This window comes from Ochotona curzoniae, unplaced genomic scaffold (genome assembly GCF_017591425.1).
Source record: "Ochotona curzoniae isolate NIBS_2020 unplaced genomic scaffold, NIBS_Ocur_1.0 patch374, whole genome shotgun sequence".
In the NCBI taxonomy this organism is placed as follows: Eukaryota; Metazoa; Chordata; class Mammalia; order Lagomorpha; family Ochotonidae; genus Ochotona; species Ochotona curzoniae.
Genome location: NW_024466944.1, coordinates 166,945 through 190,930, shown reverse-complemented (window position 1 = coordinate 190,930; position 23,986 = coordinate 166,945). Strand labels below are relative to the sequence as shown.

The 23,986-nt window shown below is 35.6% G+C and overlaps 2 protein-coding genes across 5 annotated transcripts in view; both read left to right on the top strand.

The window, feature by feature from the left end:
* The window catches only part of LOC121167472 (prostaglandin-E(2) 9-reductase-like), a 65,675-nt gene that overhangs the window by 32,099 nt on the left and 9,590 nt on the right, over positions 1 to 23,986 (top strand). For 2 of the 3 annotated variants that reach the window (XM_040996898.1, XM_040996894.1), the window contains exons 1-2: positions 20,939 to 21,054; positions 21,615 to 21,782. The exons of the other annotated variant lie outside the window; for it this stretch is intronic. In XM_040996898.1, the coding sequence (XP_040852832.1) occupies positions 20,962 to 21,054; positions 21,615 to 21,782 (261 nt within the window). In that variant the 5' untranslated portion in view covers positions 20,939 to 20,961. Of the gene's footprint in view, positions 1 to 20,938; positions 21,055 to 21,614; positions 21,783 to 23,986 lie in introns of those variants that run through there. 3 annotated transcript variants of the gene reach the window in all.
* Positions 1,626 to 13,573, top strand: LOC121167482 (prostaglandin-E(2) 9-reductase-like). Of its 2 annotated transcripts, XM_040996921.1 has the most exons (10): positions 1,626 to 1,709; positions 3,636 to 3,803; positions 6,362 to 6,482; positions 6,696 to 6,716; positions 7,227 to 7,279; positions 7,553 to 7,675; positions 9,697 to 9,806; positions 10,073 to 10,238; positions 12,288 to 12,370; positions 13,068 to 13,573. In XM_040996921.1, exons 1-10 carry the CDS (start codon positions 1,626 to 1,628, stop codon positions 13,108 to 13,110), a joined length of 972 nt encoding a protein of 323 aa, XP_040852855.1. In that variant the 3' UTR covers positions 13,111 to 13,573. The 2 variants fall into 2 exon arrangements, with proteins under 2 accessions (XP_040852855.1, XP_040852854.1); XM_040996920.1 differs by lacking the exon at positions 6,696 to 6,716 and having other exon boundaries at positions 6,362 to 6,478; positions 7,202 to 7,279.

The window sequence follows — 23,986 nt, the reverse complement described above, 5'->3', positions numbered from 1 at the left end:
TTCATGTCTGCAGCTAGAGTCCAGTGTGATATGGCAGATGGAGGTGGTAAAGCACCTCTGTCTACTGTGGACAGAAGGCGTAGATGTTGGAGCCTACAGTTCTGTACCTTTACTGACCAGAGCACCGACTTACTATGTATTTTGCCATTCAAACCCACTGTGAGATAGATCCTCAGATCAGGAAACTGTTCCTTTGTGGTGAGACTGAATGAGTACATGGGAACACAGCTTCAATGTGCATTTTTTTTCTTATTTTAAAGATTTATTTTAATTTGAAAGGCAGACATACAGAGAGGAGAGAGAAGAGAGGAGAGGGTAGGGAAATAGAGAGAATCTGATATTCAATATCCACTAGTTCATTCCCAAAATTGACACCATGGCCAGGATAAACTGATCTAAAGCAAGGTACCAGAAGCCTCCTCTGGGTCTCCTGCATGAGTACAGAGGCCTGAGAACCTGAACCGTCCTCCTTTGTTTTTCCATATCTTAAGCAGGGAGCTGGATCAGAAGTGGAGTAGTTAAGGTATGAACTAGCAACCATATGGATGCCAGCGCTCTAGGTGGAGAATTAGAGTTTTATGCCACATCAGTTGCCCCTGAGATTTTCAGCAGGTTGGAAGAAGGGGGAGATTAAGGGAAAAGAATCTGATTGCTGATTGTGACTGCAAAGGCCTCCTTATTTTCGGAGACCTAGGAAAAGTCTATCTCAACCGTTTATCACCAAAGTCTATGTGGTAGAGAGTCCTGTGTTGCCCCAAACTCCATGGCACCACTGCTGTGACTCTCTAGACTGGTGTACCTTTCCGAGAATGTTTGATGCCTTTCTCAGTGGACTTAAAGCCAGGGCAGACAGATTTTCCCACAGTCTGAGCTTCAGGTCTGCAATGCTGGCAGTTGTGGAGGAACCTCTGACCATTGTCAGTGAAGCTAGACTTCGCAGTTTGCAGCAAGGAAGGAAGGAGCAGGGGCAGCCATGGCTGTGTACCTGCCTCCTGCCCTCCTGCCCTCCTGCCTAGTTGGTTTATGGGATTTCCATTTTGTTCAGTAGCTAAACATACTACTGGCTTGTTCAGCTCTTCCGAAGGTGGACTGCTTGAGGAAGTAGCTGATCGTATTTGTATCCTTGCAGACAATCACTTGAACATGCTTCTCAGCACCATCTCACTGCAGCATTCTGTTTTCATTTCTGCTTTTTGAGGGGCAATGTTTGAAAAAGCTTGAGCTTGACAAGTTTTGGTATTTGTGCCCATTTGTAAGGAAATTGTTTCAAATGATGTGTAAACAGAGATATCATTCTGAAAAATAAAGCAATGAGAATAGACATCTGAAGATTTGTATTGTACAAAGTAAATAATTAATCAATTTTTTTAATTGCTTAAAGTAACATTTGATTCTAAAGGGACCGTGTCATGTTTCTTGTTTTAACCGATTTAAAAAAGTCTCTTTCATCCAATACAATGAATTGATTTTATGAATTTCTTCAAGTGTGAAATAGCACTTTGATTTTACTCCTCCTTCCAAAGGTCATGGACCTTTAGACAGGCGCTTGGGACATCGGCTTCTTTTTATTCCTGTGGAGGCAGAAGAAAAAAGCAGAAGGTGTTTTGTCAGAGGAAACAAAAGTAATGGATCCCAAACACCAGCACATGGCGTTAAATGATGGTCACTTTATTCCTGTACTGGGCTTTGGCACCTATGCAGCTGAAGAGGTAAGCCTTGTTGCTTTGCGATTGAGATGACAGAGGAAGATAGATTTAGAAAGGGTGGAAAGTTATCTGAGCTGTGAAGTCACCCAGCTGCTGCATGATTATTCAAGTTTCATTTTATTCTCCATTTCTCCTAGTCTGAACTCAGTCACACTATTTGTTGCTTGGCAAATACCATGGGTCACAGCTGATAATAAAGCCACTACTCAACAAAACTGTTACTTAGCTTGCTCACCTGGCTTCATTTCAAATAGAGTGGTTCCCTGCTTCTTCCTATAATTTAAAACATGCTTTTTTCCAATAAAGTATGATCTAGAGATTGAATTTTTGTTAGTAGAAAGGAAGCACAAAGGTTATGAAGACAATAATACTGTCTTGATGTTGTTTAAATTTAACCACCATTCAGTAATTCCCGGATCTGATCCATGTAGAATTTTCCATGTTTAATTCTTATTTCTGGGAAACATACCTGAAAGAAAATGCAGTGATACCTTAGGGAAATAGAGACCTAATCAGAGCGAAGGTATGTTGTTGGTCCTTGTTAACCAGTGTTGCAGTTAAAGGGGAATGATGTTTGGTCTTATGAAATAAAAGTCGAGCATCATGGAGGGGATTCTGCACACTGATACCGTGGCTTGATGGATGATTGAATGACACCAGATTATAGGATTTCCATTTTATTCTTGTGAAACATTATTGAATTACTGGGGATATTCTGAAGACATGTGGCAGGACTTCGTAGTTCTTCAAAGAGAAGTGGGATGAAGGGGAGAGAAGGATCAAGTACACCAAATCAAGAAACAGTACTGATAAATTTCTGAGTTCCCACACATTATTTGCTTCATCACTGTTTCACTGAATAAAGCAAACCTGTTAAATCCTTAAAATAACTGAAAAAAGGGTTTGCGTCATTTATCTGTTTGTTCTTTAACCAACATTTTCAAGTCTTTGTTCAAATTTGGAAAGCCAGGATTTGTGTTCTCATTCTATCTTGCTTATGGAAGTTGCCTCATTGTGTTTCTTTTATAGATGTGTGATCTCATTGTATCCTGTTTATAGAAATGTTACAAACTTTCATATGATATGGCTGATCTCTTGTGTGAAAATGCGAATCCCATTAGTAGGCATTCATACTCCTCTCTTTGTTAGTTTTATGTTTTTGTTTGGGGGAGGTGGGAGCAGACAGAATGTCTGTAGCAAGTATTTGCATAGTTACTGCTTGCATATTTAACTATCTGTGTTCAATATAAGCTCTAATTTTCAGCAGGAAGCCTACATTCTTTCACACTTCAAGTTTATTAGGATGGTGGCTGTAGCTAAAATGCCTGTACAGACAATGTAGTGTGGTTGTTTTTGCTTGTGATATGCTTATAGGGTAGCGGAGGATATCTATCTCAGCGTGTCTGGATGGAAAATCAGGAGTGGAAAATCTATATAAATAGCTGTCATTACTGATACTTTTGCAAATGATTGCAAATTCAATTATGACAGAATTAAAGATATTCATTTTATTTCACTGGGAGAGAATTCACTAAGGATCCCGTTGAATTCATTTAGTATATGGTTTCATTTTGCTTTCCCTGATGTTAGCTTTCATTAGAAAGCACAGTACATAAATAAAAAGCAAGATATTAACTTTCGTTGTGTCCTGTAAATCCATCCATCAGATCAGTAAACCTGGCATCATTCCTGAGCACATTTGATGGCAATAATCAATGTACTTGACTGGGATGAAGAGATTGCTGAGCTGCCTACCGCTTGCTATTAATTGGGGAAGATACAGGCTAACTGAGATGAATGGATCCCCTTAAAATAGAGAATTATTCTAACACATGAGAGGAAAAAACAAAATTGTGAAGGTCACTGATGATGCTTAAATTGATTCTAATCACCTGCACCCCAAAATAGTATTCTTGTCTGCTTCTCTAGGTTCCTAAGAGTGAGGCTGGGGTGGCCACCAAAATAGCTATAGATGCTGGGTTCCGCCATATCGATGCTGCTTACGCGTATCAAAATGAAGAAGAAGTAGGTCAGGCCATCCGCAGCAAGATTGCTGATGGTACTGTGAAGAGAGAAGACATATTCTTAACTTCCAAGGTATGGTGTTTGATATGTAGTGTGCTAATTAAAGCAATATGGGCACAAGGTAATAGCTTAGTGGTTAAATCCTTATCTTGCATATGCTGGGATCCCATATGGGTGCTGATTCATGTCCCAGCTGCTCAATTTCCCATCCAGCCTTCTGCTTGTGGCCTGGGAAAGCAGTAGAGAATGACCCAATGTCTTGGGATCCTGCATCCCTGTGAGAGACACAGAAGAGGCTCCTGGATCCTGGTTTCAGACTGGCTCGGTTCTGGCTATTGTTGCCACTAGAGGGAGTAAACCAGTGAACCAGTAAGACAGAAGTCTTTCTGCTTCTCTTTCTCTCTGTAAATCTGACTTTCCAATAAAAATAAAATAAATGTGATGTGTGGGGTAACTATGTAATTATGTAATATAATTGCATAATTTTGTATACAATTGTTGATTACTTTTCTTTTTTCACACCTGATTTGCACATTCTTTTTATTAACTTTTAAATTGATTTAAGAATTAGCAATTTTAAACGCATTTCTACATAAACCTCATAGTGTATACATACACAAATGAACCATCTTTTTCTTTGAGAAAAGGGTATAAATATCACAAAATAGGGGCTCATGGCAATGATTCTAGAGTGATGAAGCAGGGCATATTATCACAGATATCACGGTTCAGTAATGATAATATTTTACCCATGCACTATCAAATAGTAGGTCATTCACACAATTTTTATATTCTATTCATAATAAATGAAAACACGTGCTGTTTGTCTTTTCTAGTCTGACTTATTTTGTTTAGTATAAGGATATTCCATTTCATTCGTTTTGTTGCAAATAACAATATTTCACTCTTTTTATATATAATATTCCACCATTTACACGTACTACATTTGCTTCTTCTAGTAATTAGTTCATGTATATATATATTTTTCCATGGTGAATTGGGATGCTCTAAGTTTGGGAGTGCAAATATCTCTTTTGTAGTCTGGTTTTGATTCCTTTGGATACATTTTCAGTTAACTGGATCACTTGGTATATACATTTTTGCATTTTCATGAGTGTACAAATTATTTTTCGCAACATTTATGGTAATTTCACTTCTATGGTATATTAGGATACACGGTATGTTGTCACAGTTGAGTTCTTTCTACTCAATCTGGTAATTATTTGTATGTTGCTATTATTACTGATAACGGTCATTCTCACTGAAGTGAGAAAATACCTTATTGTGGCTTTTGTTTTCATGTCCTTAATTGCTAAACATTTTTTATGTATCAGTTCAACATTTTTTTTCTTTTCTCCAATTGATATGGCTTGCTTATTTCTTAATTGTATTGTTTATTGTTAAGTATATTGATTTCCTGATAGATTTTTGTATTATTTTTAAATCAGATGTATAGCTTCAAAAAAACTTCTGTTTTGCTGATTTTCTTTTTACTTTTTATTTCTTCTTTGCTGTGCAGAAGCTTGTTAGCTTGATAAAATCCCACTTGTCTATTTTTGCCTTCATTTAATTGTGTTTTTGGAGTCTTATCTATGCAGTTATACCTAGGCCATTGTCTTACAGTATTTCCACCAGCAGTTGTCATGTCCAGATCTGTAGATTTTTACTTCATTATGAGTTGAATTGGGTATGGTCTTTAAGCAATGCAAGTGTCTTTTCTATGGAATGATTTTTTAAAAAAGGATTTTAAAACTTTTAAAATCTTTTTGTAAAATCAGTTGATTTTGGACTTATGGATTTGTTTTCAAGTTTTAAATTTTGATAGAACTCAGTAATGAAACATCTAGCTCTGGTCTTTCCTTTTTTGGGAGAATTTTTATTACTGATTCCGTCTCAATCTTAATTATTGGTCTACATAGATTTTTTATGTCATTGTGATTCAAGATATGTTATATTTTATATATGCACATATAAAATATATTATATATAACATATATATATATATTTATACTTACACATGTATATTAAAATATGTGTATCCAGAAATGTATCTACTTTTTCTGGATTTTCTGATTTGAACATACTTTTATGTAGGCAATTATTGGTATAACATTTCTCGTTAACACTAGTTTTTCTGTATCCCAAAAGTTTTGATTGGTAGTTTTTTCATTAGAGGGAAATGTTTCAATGTTGCTTTTGACTTCCTCATATATTCCTTTTTCTGTCTTTTCAGTCCTTTAGGGGCTTCTCCAGTGTACTTTTAATTGGCATCACTAAAGATATTTTAAAATTTTTCATATTTCTCTGTAGTTCTTTTCCAATGTCCCTAAATATTTTCTCTTTGAAGCTATTTTACATATAACACAAACAACTGTTATTATCATTGCTTTATGACATATTTATCTCTGGTGGAATATCCAGCATGGGTTGGTGTGTTTGTGAGTATTAGCAAAGAAACAACAGAGGTTTCGGTCATAGATAAGAAAATAGAAAACTGAAAAAGGAAAATCATTTTCCTTCAGCATTCAGCATTTCTAAACTCGCAAGAAAGACTCCACATTAGATGAAGGGAACCAACAAATATGGCTAACAAATTTGTTTTCTCTACCCTCCACTGTTAACTTCTATAGCTTTGGTGTACTTTCCATCGACCAGAGCTGGTCCAGTCAGGCTTGGAATGGTCACTCAAAAAACTTCAAATGGACTATGTTGATCTCTATATTATTCATTTCCCACTGTCTCTGAAGGTAGGTGATTATCAAATGTTTTCTCTCTAACTACCAACGTGACCATAATTATCATGGATGAGTAAATGATTCTGGTGAAGTTATAAAAGTTCTATAGATGAAATTTATAGACATAGTTCAAACTAGTTTATCAATGTATGTTACTCTGTGGTGTAAATGGAGGATTCCCAGCTATGAGTAGATACACTCATTTGATATGGCCTTAGGGAATATTCAGGTCCCAATGAATTTCCCTGCAGTATCACATTTATATTACTATTTTTTGAGCCTGTTCATTAGTGGCACATGTGACTGTGGAGCAATTCTAAACTAAAGGTTGCTAATATTTGATAGGCTTCCTGTATCTTCTAATATTTTTCTGAAACAGAACCTTGATTTAACTTCTACCTTATAAGTGCATGCTGTTTGACCACCAAGGTTAAAATTAGTAAATGGTGATTAAGACCATGTAACTATTATTGAACCTAATGAAACATATATTTCTCTAGAGGAAAGACATAAGAATACACAGTAACATATAACTGTGTCACCATTAAAATCTGGGAACTTGTATTGGTTAATACACAGCAGGTATGAACAGAACATTATTTACTACTTTGTATTGAAATTTAAGCATGTGAAGACTATGCCACATATTTCAAGCCTAAATATGTCTGGATATATTGTTCTGGACTGGAGACCTGAGTATACTGACACTGTGAAAAATGACTGCTTCTGTTCCAGCCTGGTGAGGACTTAATTCCAACAGATGAGAATGGAAAAGTGATATTTGACACAGTGGATCTCTGTGCCATTTGGGAGGTGAGTACAGAGGAAGCAACAAGAGGAAGTAAAAACTCCCAATTCAACTTTGAAAAATAGGATACTGTGGTTTGGATGCAGATATTCTTGCCACTATGTTAAAAGTTGTAGTGCAGGAAAGATGGGGGGAAAACAGCATACTTTGATGTAACAGAGAGCAACAGAGAAGAATTTGAAGCAATAAAAGCAGGCAGTCTTCTGTTCTTGTACATTCATCTCTCTGCTTTTCCAAGTAGAACATAAGAATTCATTCCTCACTATCTTTCTTTCTAGGCCATGGAAAAGTGCAAGGATGCGGGACTGGCCAAGTCCATCGGGGTATCCAACTTCAACCGCAGGCAGGTGGAGATGATTCTGAACAAGCCAGGACTCAAGTACAAGCCTGTGTGCAACCAGGTGTGAATTCTCAGACTTCCCTCCTTCAATTTTTCATTTCTTTCCTCCAATTCTGCTGTCACATATCCATTTTATTCCCCCATTTCTGTTTCACTTACTTGGATTAACGGAAGTTTTTGCAGCCAGAACCTTTAAAAAAAGAGAAATGTAGCTTCCATTTTCTATCTATTAATGTTATAGTGAAACGTTTAGGAAACTACTGTTGAAATATATAGGAATCTGCAAAAGTAAAATGACAAAAATGCTAGTATACTAGAGGATCAAACCTTGGGAGAAGACAATGAATTTATCCAAGATCAATGAAGAAATCCAATGGAGGATCACCAGAAGCATTGATTATTGAAGGTGTTGTGGAAGACATTGTGTTTAGGAAGGAAGGCCATGAAAACACTTAGGGAGCAATTAATAAATTCAGAGTGAATGTACTAGCAGATAAGTGGTAAGGGTTTGTTTGGCATTTAGAGATTTCAATGGTTCCTCTTGTTCATTGTTCCTTCATGTGTTTTGGAAAGACATATACAGGGAAGATAACTGTAGCGTATTAATATAAGGGAAAGGGGAGACATTATTTGGGGGACAATAGGGTAGCTAACATCAGCACTCATGGAATTTTACCAAAACTTAAGCTGATCCTTCAGCTTGTTTTAATCTTTGTCTCTTCCTGGTTTCTGTCATCAAATCAGAGGTTTAATTTCATTTATTATATGCATCGTTACATGTCATCACATATTATCTAACAATAATATTTGAAAAACATATAGAATCAATGACTGATATAATGATGCACAACTCTTATTTTCAGTAAGATATCATAAAACTAATATGACTTTATATTAGTTTCATTCCAATTATTTAGGAACTTTCATATACTCTGATAGTTTGATAATACAGATATTCCATATATTCCCCTGAAATAAAAAAAATGCTTGGTTTTTGATGTCAAGTTGATAGCCATGTGCATTAATTTTTTAGTACATAAATGCAATATTTTGTTGAAACTCTTAACACTATTTAGCAAAAAGATGTTGTAATATAAATAGGAAATCTTCATGATAGTTTTCATAGTTTATGGTTAGCAGTTTTTTTGTGTGATTTAGTCAGATTTTGGCAAAGGTTCTGAATTTCTCAGCTTACTGTTTTGTTATAATATAAATTTGTCAGTTCCAATATTCTGTGAATTTGGAGGTGAAATAATATTGCATTAATGGTCATTCATTAATATTGCATTAATGGTCATGATCTTAGAATGGATCATTCATTAAATTTTATCCCCATGGAAGGGGAAAAATAAGTAAACAAGCAGCAAACTAAATAAATAATTAAATAAATAGTATCCCTAGAAAAAGCATGGAAATAGAGCTTGTCACATGTTTAGTGATGTGTTCTTTGGTCACTTTGTTAAGGAGGTCATAGACAGAGCTCCTTGATATGAGTATATATTTTTAACCGCTGCATTGTCAAGTTATCTAACGCATGATTTGTTTCTTCTGAGGAATGCCATGTTTTTACAGTTTCAGCATAAAATATCCAATATGTTGCTTTCAAAATGTCACAGTAAATTTTCTCTTTAATTGAAAAAAGTTATCCTTACTTGGATGCTAGCATTATGATACAGTATGCTGGACACTAGTTTTGGTGCCTGTATCCCATATGGGTGTCAATTCAGCTTTTGCCTGCTCCATTTTCAACACCACTTCTTATTAATGTGCATAAGATGTCTTCTATGATGGTTCAAGTGTATGAGTCCCTGACACTAATGTGGGTGAAACATACGAATTTGGGGGCTCTAGGAATCAGCAGGCTTCAGCCCTGGCAGTTGTGGTTATTTGGGCAAGTGAATCAGAAGTTAAAAAAAAAAAATCTCGGTCTCTCCTTTCCTTTCAAATATTGTGCTTGAATCAAATAAAAAGTCCTAGTAGATGTTAACTTTCATTTTTATTAAAATTCAGCTACTATTACTTTTTAATGTTTCCCTTTGTGTTTCATGAAATTTGATAGTTTTTAATATCATGTCTCTACAGGTAGAATGTCATCCTTATCTCAACCAGAGAAAATTACTGGATTTCTGCAAGTCCAAAGAAATAGTTCTGGTCGCTTATGGTGCTCTGGGGTCCAATCGAAATCCAAAATGGTAGGAAACAAAACAAAACATACAACAAAGACAGCAATCTACCTCAAATGCCTCTGTTGAAATATAATTTGTTGTACAATACTTTTTTTAATAATTAATTATTTCCTACCTCAGGGGAGGAAAGAATTCGCATTTCAAGAAACATTTCAGATAAGGACCAATCTTAAAAATTACTGGTATAGATTGGATGGTTTAGTATTTTCAGAGCCTCATATGGAACTAAATACTCAGCTCAACAAGTTCAGCTTTCCTATTTCTCTTTCCAGGGTGGATCAGAATTCTCCAATTCTCCTGAATGATCCGATGATTTGTTCTATGGCAAAAAAGTACCAGCGAACTCCAGCCCAGATTGTCCTTCGCTACCAGCTGCAGCGTGGGGTTGTGGTCTTGGCCAAGAGCTTCAGTGAGAAGCGGATCAAACAGAATGCTCAGGTAATGAGGGCATGGGGCTGTAGGTATCAGTAATCCTGCAATTTACCATTGCTTCTTTGCAAGATATCAAGACCTTTGGACCAAGTCTATTCTCTGATTTTACTCATGCATTTCAATTTTCTGTGTATTTTTGATACATCATGATAAGAGAATCAAGATAATACAGAAAACGGAAAATAAGGTTTCAGCATTACATTTTGCAATACACTTCATGGTCTTGTGCAATGATATTTTTCTTTATTTTCTGAATTATAATATTAGATAGGGTGACTTTTGCTTTTTAAATTATTATTATTTTAGTTTGTGCTGCATAAATATTTATGTGGTTACATATTCATCGGTTGTTTTCATTTTAATTTCCCTGCCTTATGAAGCACCTGTTTAAATCTTTGCCCATTTTAACCCATTGCCAGTGTCTCTGTTTTCAATCAAGACATCTTTGTTTTATGATTAGGATAACTAGTTTTATGGCAAAGCACATTCCATGTAGAATATTATATGACAAGGATTATTTTTTTCATCTCACGATCATTTAGCTTGAAAATTAGCCTAGGTTAATGAATGAAGTATTCAGAATTATTTCCCTAATTATGCTATAGCATTTATATAGTCTGGACTTAGTTTCCGACTTGGATGCATCTGTTCAAGCATTTTCTCATGAATTATATCAAAGTTTTAATTCTCTTCCTGATGTATTTTAGTCATCAAATGCTCCTACTCTTCATTTACTTAAACTTTGATTGTAACTGATTCATGAAAGGTCTTTTCCTAACAGGAAGACATGCTGGTACTCCACTGCATTTTCCAGGAAAGTGTTAAAGTCCTTTTTTCTAAATCGGTTCATCAAGCTAATGGATGTTTGTTAATATTACCTGCAGTACATCCAAGAATCCATTGTCATGTATGCTGTACTTAAAGAAAATAAAGGATAAAATGGGATACACAAAACACATATTGAAACACCTGAGCTTGAGATTCGGTCTTGCTTCAGATGTAGGTTTCCTGGATGCTCTAGAAGGCATCATGCTGTGAGCCACATGCTTGGATGCTTGTGACCCTTGTGAAATATTCAGAATAAGTTGTAGGGTCCTGGCTTCCTTGCACCCCAGGACTGTTCTTGCAGACATTTCTTAAATGAACTGCTGGATGGGAGAGCTCTGATCCTCTGTCTCATTGTCACTGTGGTTCTCATACACTGACACATCAGATCATCCTACCAAATAGAGTTCCACAGGCACTCTCTTCAAGGTTTTTGTTTTCTTTGTTTTCCTCATTACATTCAAAATAAAGTCAAATTTCCTAGAGGCTAAACACTTTGAATTGAAACTCTCCATTGTTTTTGAGACAGTTTTCTAAGTAATGTTTTTTTTTTCAAATTGTTAACTTTTTAAATTCCTTTCTCTTTCTTTCTTTATTGGTGAACTGAATCAAAGAACATTACTATATTATTCATTTATTCCAAAATTTTCCTTTACATTCTCCTGAAAGAATATTGCTTTAAATAATATCAAATTTAGCTTTTATATTATTCATTTCCAAATTAATAATCCAGATTCCTTTTAATATGTAGTGTTGCGAAATTTCTATATACTTCATGATTTATTTTCTTTACTAATACCCAATGTTTATTTAATTGTTAACAATTGTATTCATTCATTTGAAATTTCCAACAGAATGGAAAGACACAGAGATCGATTCATTTTTTCAAATGACCTCAACGGCTACAGCATTTTCAGGCTAAATTGAGGAGTTTCTGGTTTCATTAGGGACTACAACATGCATAACAGGGAGCCAAGTATGTAGGCCAGCCTCTGCTGCTTTCCCAGATACGTTAGCAGGGAACTGTGTTGGAAAGTTGCAGCCAGACTTGAACTGATGTAAATATGGGATACTGGAGCTGCAGGCAGTGGCACATCTCGCTGGACCACAATCAATGTTTCTGATGAGCCGTTTGTTCGATCTCTCAAAATGTTTGAGGGTTTTTCAGGATTTTCCAGATCGACAGATATGCAACAGAAAAATAATTTAATAAAACTGCTTGTTTAACAGGTATTTGATTTTCAATTGTCGTCGGATGACATGAACGTGTTAGAAGGCCTGAACAGGAATCTCCGATATTTTTCAGCTGAATTGTAAGTAGTTTTGCTAAGTGTATCACCTCCATTTAATTAATAAGGGGCTGTAGCATTGGTATTAGCCAGTGATTTCCAACTGTTTTGGATATGACTTATGGAGACTAGCATTACAGTTAAAATAAATGCTAACAAAATTTTTACTTTCTTTTTTCCCAAAACGTTATCAATTTATATATAAACGAGGGCATTTCTACTATACCAGTGATTCTAGGGAGAAATTCTGTTTTGTTTTGTTTCCATTGTATTTTGGTGTAATTTTTTGTGTAATTTTTATAAGAGTAATTTGCCTTCTAAGATATTACAGATCGATTATTGCTTCAATAATTTCAGTAATTTTAAAACGTAAATTGATTCTTCAGCTTGCAGACAAGATAAATTTCTCTTTAACTTGAGAATCTGATGTACCATATTGTCAGGTAGTGCTTTGCATTACTGAAAAATGCAGCTCAGTCAGAGGAATATGGTTGAATTTCTTATACATGTTCTTTATTTAAACATCAAGTTATGTAGTATGAAAAATGAGTATGATTAAATATATTAACCATAAGGTCAGGCTCTTGAATGTAAGTCAGATTTTAAAACCAGGAAGCAAACAAAATTAATTTTTACTGTAATAGCAGTTCACAAAATCCACATCTTAAATATGCTGGAAATGTATTTACTGAGTTTGGGTTGTATATTTTTCTCATTCTAGTCTTCTCGAGCATCCAAATTACCCATTTGCTGATGAATATTAACATGGGAGACTTTTATGACTTCTTCCTGAAGAGCTTGCAAATGGATCATAATGTAGGAGACATCTCAGATACTGGTGACCACGCACCTCACTTCTGGTTGATCTTTGCCACCTAGCGGTTCTGAGCTATAGCCGTATCCACAGCGCATATAACCACCATGACAGTAGATTCTTATCACTGTGAGAAAAATGAAAGTGGTAATTTGTTAAAGATTCTTACTTGATGCTGTTTGTATTACAGACCTGCTTTGTTGCATTCAGAATGGTCAGTCCCTAACACTGATTTGCATAGAAGCTTGCAGAACTTTGGTGACAGACGACAGCAGCTGGTCCATGAATGCACCAGGAGAGGGGTGGGAACCATGAGCTTGTAAGGCGCTTTGTGACGAGTTTTCAGTCTTTGTTTTTCCAGTGCATCCAGGAAGCTGAAGTCTCACAACACAGAGTTCAAAACGTGAGGCACTACTCCACGGATACAGTCTAGGATCTGTGTTCCAGCTGCTTATGGGTCAGAACTGCACCCATTTCAGTATCGTGTATCTTTGGAGGAGGATTAGTCTCTGTTGAGGGGATTTAATCTGGAAGAGAAGTTAGAAGTCAGATTTAACAGACTAAAAAGTGGAGGCTTAACCCAACTCTACCTTGGAATTAGAGAATGTTCTACAGTAATAATAACTTCAGATAAAGGATAACTTTCCACTTATTTATCTCAGTGACAAAGTTGAGTCTTAGGGATTTTTACTTGGTAATCAAGAGAAACACTAAAGTTCTTGGTGATGTAGTGAAACATAAAGACAACAAAGCAATGTAATGATAAAATAGAGCTAAATGTTAGCACCCATATTTTCCATTTTTTGAGGTTTTGATTTTTGTCTCTTAAAATTCTTAAACATAAAAGTAGGCAGGCCCAACAATGCAAAATGCATTGTATCTCAAAAAACAATGGCTATCAAATAGGCTTTTCGAAAGCATTTCTTCAGCTGAGAAAAACCATACAAAATTGGCAAGCCATGATGCTCTCCAAGTGATTCACCCATGAAAGTGTAAAGCCTATGGATTTGGGACACTATTTTGTCTTCATCAATCCCTTAAGGAGCACAGATAATCTCAATAACTTAAATTTCATCAATGGTATGATAAACCTCAAATCTGGAGGTTAAATAATTTAATTAATTTTTTTTTCTGTTTACCTTCCAAGCCTGGTTAACAATTTCACTGTTTGAAAGTGACAACGGTTTTAGTGACTGAAGCATTTAATTTTTTTTTTAGTCATGTGCATTTCCCCCCTGATTTGGAACTAACAACTCCAGAGAAAAAGATCCCCTTTTGTCTTGTGAATCTTTTTATTTCTGAGGTATCCATATAGTGTAGTCTCTCATTCATGGTGGATATGTTCCAAGACAGTCAGTGCATCCTGGCTAAATACAGATACATGCTTTCTATCCAGGTATACAACTTTACTATGTGCAGATAGGAGCTACATGGAACTATGTTTCTTTTACCAATGTACAAAAAGAAAACTTCTAAAAGAGGGAGGGAGAGAGAGAGATAGAGAAAGATAGCTACAGCAGGAGAGTAATAAGAATGCCTAATAATAATGATGTAGGAAATATAAACACATGCTGTGCAAAGAATTATTTGAAAATATATCATTCTCTCAAAGTATCTAAGAATACCAAAACACTTTAAATTACGGTTGTAAACTTGGATACTTAAATGATAAAATAGTTTCTGTGTTTTGATTCTACATATGTCACATGGGTATATGTCAGTAAATGTACCAATAAGGATAAGTCATCAACATACACATATTAGGTTATATTACAATCATAATCATATAATCACATTAAAATAAAATGCAAAAAAATCACGCCTTGTGTATAGTAAATTTAAAGTGTGGAATGTGTTTTTTGTCTTTACTGTTCTAGCTACTGTCTTGCTTCAGTTGAACGATTTGTTTTTCTCCTCTCTTTGTTCCAAAGCAGAGTCAATAAGGTGGAGTTCAGCCATTTATTGCTGGATTTTAGCCTCATACTCATTTTCTTAGGACTTGAGAGGACTGACACATAGCTGACTTCAAAGTCCTTTTATGCCACATAGTTTAGAAAGGAATAACAGCAATTCTTTTTTAAAATATCTTCCCCACCCAATCCCACAATTAAAAACAAAATTGAAAACACATGCCATAAAACCCATATTGATATATGTTTCAAATAATGTTTAATGAAAAAACAGGGGTTGAGTGCTATAGCTCAGAGGCTAAATCCTTCCCTTGCACACACTGGGATCCCATATGAATGCTGGTTTGTGTTCCAAGTGCTCTACTCCCCATCAAACTCCTTGCTTGTTGCTTGGGGAAGCAGTGGAGGATGCTCAAAAGCCTTGGGACTCTGCATCCATGTGGAAGAATGGAAGAACTCCTGGATCCTGCTTCATTTCTGGCCATCAGGCCACTTGAGGTGTGAACCTCAAGATCTTTCTGTCTCTCCTCTGTAAAATAAATCTTTAAAAAAGTAAAAAAATGGTAGACATATGTCTCGCATCTACACAGAGGCAAACAATTCTGAAAAATATTTGCATTCTGAATCTGACAACAAAGTAACAGCAGCAACTACAAAAATGTAATTCTTTTGCTCAACTGGAATTAGAGATGAAGAAATGATTCAGCAAATAAAAATGTACGCTGTATAGCGTAACAGAATTGATGATAAATCAACTAATCATATTAATAAACTAAAATAAATTAATAAAATATAGCACTGACTCATGAAATTAAAAAGTAATAAAAAATCATGGATAGAAGAATGTTAACTATACACAAAAAGTCTCATTATTACATGACAAGCACAGATTCATACCGTGTGATTGGGGAAAAAGCCATAAGCACTTTCAGTAAATATGGAACAAAACAAGGGTATCTACTCTTAGCAATCTTATTCAGTATAGTCTTAGATGTTTAAGACCAATATTACAAAAGAGGAAGAAATAAAATGTGTACAAACAGAAATGAGTGCGACAGATTATCTCTGGAGATGACAATTCCACATAGATTCAATCATTTTACTAAAAATTCCAACAAAATATGTTCAGAATTGGTAGGTGAATTCAGCCAAGTTGTAAGAAAAATAAAAAACAAACACCAAAAGTGTAGCATTTTTAAAGATTCATATATTTCGTATTGAAAAGGCAGATTTACAGAGAGAAGAAAAGACAGAGAAAAAGATCTTCAATCTGCTGATTCACTCCTCAAAAGCCCACAATAGCCAGAATTGAGCTGATCCCAGGTCAGGAGCCAGGAGCTACTTCTGTGTCTCCCACATGGGTACAGGGGCCAAAGACATTGAGCCATCCTCTGCTGCTTTCCCAGGTCATAAACAGGAAGCTTGATTGAAAGTGGAGAGGCTGGGACATGAACAGGCACCCATATGGAATCATGACACTTGAAGGAAGATTAGCTATTTGAGCCATTGTGCGAGCACCAGCAGTAGCATTTTTAAACATCTGGGTTTCAAGGGGAGCATCTTCTATTTATCCTCAGATTACTATTCAAGCAATTACAAATGTTACCATGGCAAGTGGTTCAAAACACATGTTTTCCATATGTACATATTCATCCTAATCCAGCAATGGTCACTTCAGAACATGGAGGTTCGCAAGCAACCTCCATTTGGTTGCCAAGGGTATCCTTGAGACAGTTACATATTGACTTCTGTACATTTGTCACACTGTTGCTTCCTGATCATTAAGCACTGGCTGGGTCTTAGCAATAATGTTTGTGCCACAACAAACCCTGTAATTTGACTCCCCAAGCAATTTCATAAAAGATTGAGGCACTGAGCCTTCTAAGTAGAAGGCTCTTTCTTCAGAAAGTGGAAGAGGTTCCCTCTGGTCATTCACTTCTATAGTTTCATTTTGTATTTCTTAGTTTCTCATTTGCATGTTGCTCCTTCTCCAAACATGTTTATGTTGCTCTGGTCGTGGCAAAGAATGCTTAATTTTTAAAAAGATTTATTTATTTTTATTGGAAAGTCAGATATACAGAGAAGAGGAGAGACAGAAAGAACTTCTGTCCGTTGATTCACTCCCCATGTGGCCAAGATGGTGGAAACAGAGCTGATGCGAAGCAAGGAGCTTCTTAAAAATTAGGGCTTCCAAAATTAGAATCGGTGCCCTTATGGGATCCTGGCACATAAACAGCAAGGATTTTAGCCACTAGGTTATTGCGCCTGGCCCAGAATGTTTAATTTTGAAAAGGCAGGAAGAAGCCTCATACCTGCTTGCCACACACCATGGTTACTTAATTCTTAGGCTTAACTGTGATCCAGCTTATGCTATCTACAGAGCATAGCCAACGTTGCACATTCACAGGAAAATCTCTAAGTTTAATGATTTGGTGTAAAGATTCACAGGAAAAGTCATAGTAATAACCATTTCTGTAGTTAACTTAGTAAAGATACAAAATAAAAGCAGGACAAAGAAAATGAATACAGATCCAAATATAGATGAAATCTGGCATATATTCAACACACTCGCCCTGCAATTAAATGTTATGAGAAAATGCTTTGAGAAGCAAATGTTTGGAGAAGCAAAGCTCCTGTACATTTCAGCAGAGGCACATGCTGCAGACAGCCTCTGGTAGCATACGGTGCTATGTGTACACAACGGCCACTGCATGTACAGCAGTCAGCATAGTCACAATCATTCTGATTCAGAAACTGAATATCAGAAATGTAAAGCAACCAGATTTTCAAGTTAAAGAACACTTAGAAACCACTGAGCTGCCTGAACAAAATAACTACCAGCATGACTTGTCTAAATACGAATCAAACTTTCATTCTCCATAGACAATGAACTAGACCAAGAATAGAAAATCAGCAACCTTTCAAAGAGTGATCACAATTCAGGAAGAAGTCCTCCCAAACTTCAATGAAAGTTTTAGAAACTTTTTGATAATACTTCTTTCCCATTTCTATCAGATATCTTTTTCTTTCTTGCCAATTATGGTTCCATATACAGCATAATTCCTCTACATTACTAACTTCATTTGCCTATAGATTGTAAGGCCAGGTGTCTTCCTCATGACACTGGTACATCTGAATAAAGTCCTAATTTAACTATCTAAGTCAAGTTTACATTAACCCACTTTCCCTTTCTTTGGCATGGTGTGCCCCTTGGTGGGAAATCTTTTATTACCAAAGGACAGATATCTCTCATAAAGCATATTACAGAATTTGGATTATTGTTTCACTGAGTGCATCATTTAATAAATAAAGTTATTGCTCCATTTTGATGTGTCTTTTTTATTTAGTCTTTCATTCTTCAATCTATATATTGATCACCTGTACATTCCTACATCAGCACATCTATTAATGCCTATCATCTGTGAAAAATTATATGCCCTTAATGACATGATTGTGACAATGGTACGATGATATCCTAGTATTATAAACACTCCCTAATGCCTACAACTCAAACACATTATCTTGGAAAAAATAATTCCAGACAATTAATATATTCTATTTTTAAATTTATCTTATGTATTTGAGAGAGAGAGTGAGAGAGAGAGAGAGAGATTTCGCATTTGTTGCTTCACTTCTCAAGTGGCTGCATGGCTAAAGATAGGCAAGACTTGTTGTGAGGATCTAGGCGCTCCTTCCAGCTCTTCCACATGAGTGCACAAAGCATCTTCCACTGCTTTCCTAAGAACAAGAACAAGGATTTGTATTAGAAAGGAACAGCAAGTTCTTAAGTCAGCATTCATATGGGATTCCAGTTTCTCAGGCAGCAGTTTACTGCCTATGCCGCAATGCCAGCCCCTAATTAAGACTGTTCTGATGAAGAGGTTACCAGCTTACATACAGAAGTTCCAAATCCAATGAACACATTTTTTTGTAAATGTTTATTTTTATTTGCAGTATTTATTGAGAGGGAAGAGGGAGACAGGGAAACAAGGGAAGAAAGAGACTCAGAAAATCTTCCTTATGCTGGTCAGCATCCAATTAAAGATTTTCAGGGCACTTTCCAAGGTTCATTGGATCAACTATTGTCAGTGGGAAGTGGAGCAGATGTGAAAGAATTAGAAAATTGAATCAGGGATAAGTATGTCATCCAATTTTGTTGGTTTTCTTCACCTGATGTGCATTTTAAAAAAATGTTAGAAACTGGTGAATCTAGGTGAAAAATATCAACTTCCATCTGAGTGTCTTTTGACCTGATTGGTGCTACACTATTACAAGATCTCCAATGAATGAGTGAACCCATGGATAGTACTGGATTCAGTCTAAGCTATATGTGCTCCCAAATATGCTGTGCTAGTCAGTTTGTCATTGCTATAAAATAACTCAAAGGAGCTAATTCAAGAGGTTTATTTTGCCTTTCGGTTCAATATTGGATAACTAACCCAATTTGTTAAGATATTATGGCAAAATACATTTTGGTGTGATCATAGTACAGCTGACAGTAGAGAGGGACCAAAATCTTTCTCAAGTACATCTGTATCTTTTAATTCATTGTGACTTGATTATTCCGGGGTATGTGTGGAAATTCCAGGAAACTAGGCAAATTTAATCAATTCCGAAATACCTCCCCTACAACTCCATTATTGGATTACAGCCTCAGTTTATCCCAACAGCCATGAGCATTAATTCAATATCCTTTACATAAGGCATCAGGATTTAAACATAGATGCAAAGTTAGATCAAGTAAGAATATTAATGACAATAGTAAAGTAGAATAATCATCATAATTCATCTTAGAGGCATTAGGAAATGAGCAAATATAAAAATCAGCATCCAATTAAAGATTTTCAGGGCACTTTTCAAGGTTCGTTGGATCACTATTATCCGTGGGAAACAAAACGCTCCAATGCAGGAATGTCTTTCTAGCCCAGCCAAAGAAGAGGACTGTGGAATTTTCCCACAGCCAAAGCTGCTACTAGTTATTGGGGTGAAGTATCTTCTTTTTCTTTTCTTTTAAAAGATTTTATTATTATAATTGGAAAGTCAGATATACAGAGAGGAAGAGACAGAGAGAAAGATCTTATGTTGGATTATTTACTCCCCAAGTGGCTGCCACTGCCAGAGCTGCACTGATCCGACATCAGGGTGTGGTTAGAAACTTGCATTTTCTAACATATTGGTCACTCAATACCATGCCAATTAGCTCCATAATGTTAGAAATTGTTGTGGATATTATGTTATGGTTTTTCACTGGACTGATGATATTCTGCCAGCTCTGTTTTCAGACCAGGAATGGTCTCCCCAAGAAACCATTGAATTTATCTGGACAATAAGATGCTGGACTCTATGCATGGTACATGCTTGCAATGAAGGAATTATGACTGGATTTGAACTGTAATACTGCAACAAGGTGGAGGAATCCACCATGGGGGGAGGGCATGCAGAAGGGTTGGGGGAATCCCAGAAACCATGAAACTGTGTCACAAAATGAAAAAAAAAAAAAAGAAGGAAAGACATAAAAATAACACACACAACATCGGGATAGAAATGATTAAATCATAACAAAAAATTAATCAGGAAGATAGGTGTCTGAAGATTTAAAATCTGACAAAAACAATAAGTATTTGTAAAAGGTCACATAAGTCTTTGTAATAATGTGTACAATGCTTTAGCAGAGAAAATCTTGTAAATGTTTCTCTCATCAGTAACAGGAATCCTTTTATATTTTAAATAGTAGTTGGTTTCCAGATTCCTCTCACATGTGGAATTTGAGAAATATTTCTTTAACTTCACCCCTTTCAGTATCATAGACTTTGGACAGGCAATTTGAATATTGAGTTCCTTTTACTCTTGTGAAAGCAGAAGGAGTAAATAGAGTGTGCCTGGCCTCAGCAATGAAAGCAATGTATCCCGACCTTCAGCGTGTGGCACTAAATGACGGTCAATTCATGCCAGCACTGGGCTTTGGAACCTATGCATCGGATGAGGTAATCTGTATTGTTTGTGCTTGAGGGGACAAAAGAAAGCAGATCTAGGGTAGGTGGAAAGAGGCGTGGATTTTGAAGTTATTCAGTTTCTGAGTAACACTGCATATTTTACTTGGTTTTCCAATTCACCAGGGGAGAACTTTTTCATGCCTAAGATTCTGCTTAGTCATAATTTATTTTACTTGACCAGATAACACTGTGTTATGTAACTGTTTGATCAAAGTTTAAACTTACTGTACCCTGTGCAAGACTTAGGTAAATCATTTATCAGGATGTGGGTCCTTTTGAGTGGAACAGCATGAAGGAGAAAAAAAGATACAAGAATGCCAGGTAAAAGTTAAGCTGTGATAAGTACCTAAGCAACATTAAACCTATGAAACATGTAAGGCTGATATTAAGAGAGGGTGTTAGGATCTAATATCTGACTTGATATGATTTCATTAAATAATATCAGCCTCTCAAATTCTTTAAATAAATTGAAAAAAAAAAGATTTGCTTAATTTTCTTTTTTGTTCTTTAACAAACATGGATCATTAAAGATTATTTTGTTGTTCCTCTAGATTCCTAAGAGTAAGGCATTGGAAGCAACCAAAATTGCTTTAGACGCTGGCTTCCGCCATATTGATTCTGCTTACATGTACAAAAATGAAGAGGAGGTAGGTCAGGCCATCCGTAGCAAGATTGCAGATGGTACTGTGAAGAGAGAAGACATATTCTATACTTCCAAGGTACAATAGATTTTAATTATGAAGTGTTTATTAGCAAAATGCCAAGTATATGAATGGAAATTATGTGAAATTGTAAGTAGCTTATGAGGAATGTTTCTTATGTATACACTGTTATTGCTTGCTTTACTTTCTTTTTTTTAGTATTTACTATTTGTTTTTAAATTAAGCAATTTCTGATCTTTTATCCTATTCATAGAGATAAAATAGGGATAAAATAAAAGATGAAGATAAAATAAAAGATCAGAAATTGCTTAATACACACACACACACACACACACACACACACATATGTACTGTTATATCCTGAAAACAGGGCTATGACATTTACACAAGGCAGGATTTTCACAATGGTCATGGAGTGGGGAAATTAAGATATTTTTACAAATATGATAAAACTGAATGAAGGCAGGTTTTTAACTAGTTGGATACATATTAACATGACATCAACACAATTTTAATGATGAACATAGTAACTACCCCGTGTAAGGGGAAAATGTAACGTTTGTCTGTGTGGCTTTTCACTCAGTGCAAAGATCTTCAGTTCCATCAGTTTTATCACAAATACTGACATTTCATTTTTACAGCTAAGAAATATATAGTACGTTAAAGTTGACTTATTTTTGCTATTGTGAGTTGGGCTGCTGTAAATATGGGAGCACAGCTATATTTGTCATGTGATGATTGCACTTTTATTGCATATCTCCCAAAAGTGAATAAGCTAGTCACACAGTGGACTCAGTTTTAGTTTTTCTGAGGAATCTCTATATTGTTTTACATAATATGTGCATAAATTTCACCCCAAGAGCGTATCAAATTTCATTGTCTACAATTCGTTCTGCTTTTCATTAGTGTTAATATTTGATACTAGCAATTTAAACTGGAGTGAAATATCTCACCATGATATTTATTCTCATGTTCCTGAGCACTTTTTGTCATATGATTTGGTCATTTGTTTTTGCAAAGTATCTAGTCATATCTTTTGTCAATTTCTTGTTTGTTCTTCAATTTCTGTTGGTTCTTTTGTTGGCATTATTAATCTTATTTACTTGGTGTATTATTTTTATTATCAGATGTGTGCTTTTAATAGCTAAAAAGCAATTAATGAGGTGAACAAACAACTTTCAGAATGGGAAAAATATTTGTAAAACATACATCTGATATATTATATCCAATAATGGGTGTCAAAGTTGCAGCTAGTGGTGCTTCAGTTTCACAAAGCCACCCCAACCATATGAATTCTAAGAATTATTTAAAGATATATTTATTTACTTGAAAGGAAAACTGATAGAAACAGAAAGAAGGGGGACACAGAAAGAGAGAGAGGAGGAGATAGGGGAGAGTCTCCATCTCCTGGCTCATATCCCCAAAAGTGGTAAAAACCTGTGCTGATCAAAAACCAGAAGCCAGGAACTGCTTCAGGGTCTCCTACATAGATGCAAAGGACTTGGGTAATATTCTTCTGCATTTCCAGGTGCATTTTCAGGGAACTGGATTAGAAGTGGAACAGCCAAACCAGAAAGTGGTGCACATACGGGCTGAGGGTGCTGTAGGCAGCCCCTTTTCAAGAATGTGCTTAAATTTTGATGGAGATTGCTTTAAATATATGCCTTTCTTGGTATATTATGGACACGTTGACAACATTTATTCTTTAAGTATAAGAATCCTGGGGATTTCTCCAGTTGTTTCTTCTGTTTCTTTCATATGGTTTTGACATTTTCTTTGTAGTGAGCTTTCATAGACTTGGTTAAATGTACTCAAAAGTATTTAACTTTTTAAAACTCCTGTAAATAGGTTTGATGTTATATGTTCTTTCTCAGACAGATCATTTTTGGTATATTTAAGAATGCTACAGAGTTTTTATCCTGAAGCTTTCATGACATACTTATTAGTTACAATAGTCTCCTGTTAGACTCTCTCAGGTACATTTTGTATAGAACGATGAAATCTTCAAACAGGGACTATTTAACTTCTTCCTTTCCAATTTGGATCACCCAGTGTCTTTTTCATATATAATGATTTGGCTATCTTCCAGAATAATACTGAATAAAAATTGTGAGAGTAGACATTCTTGTCTTGTCTCAGATCTTAGTAGAAATGCTTTCAGATTTTAACCATTTAGTATGATACATGTGATAGTGTACAAGAAATCTCAGACCATTAGCATTCATTTTAATTTTTTGTCTTTATTTTGAGATATTTCAAAT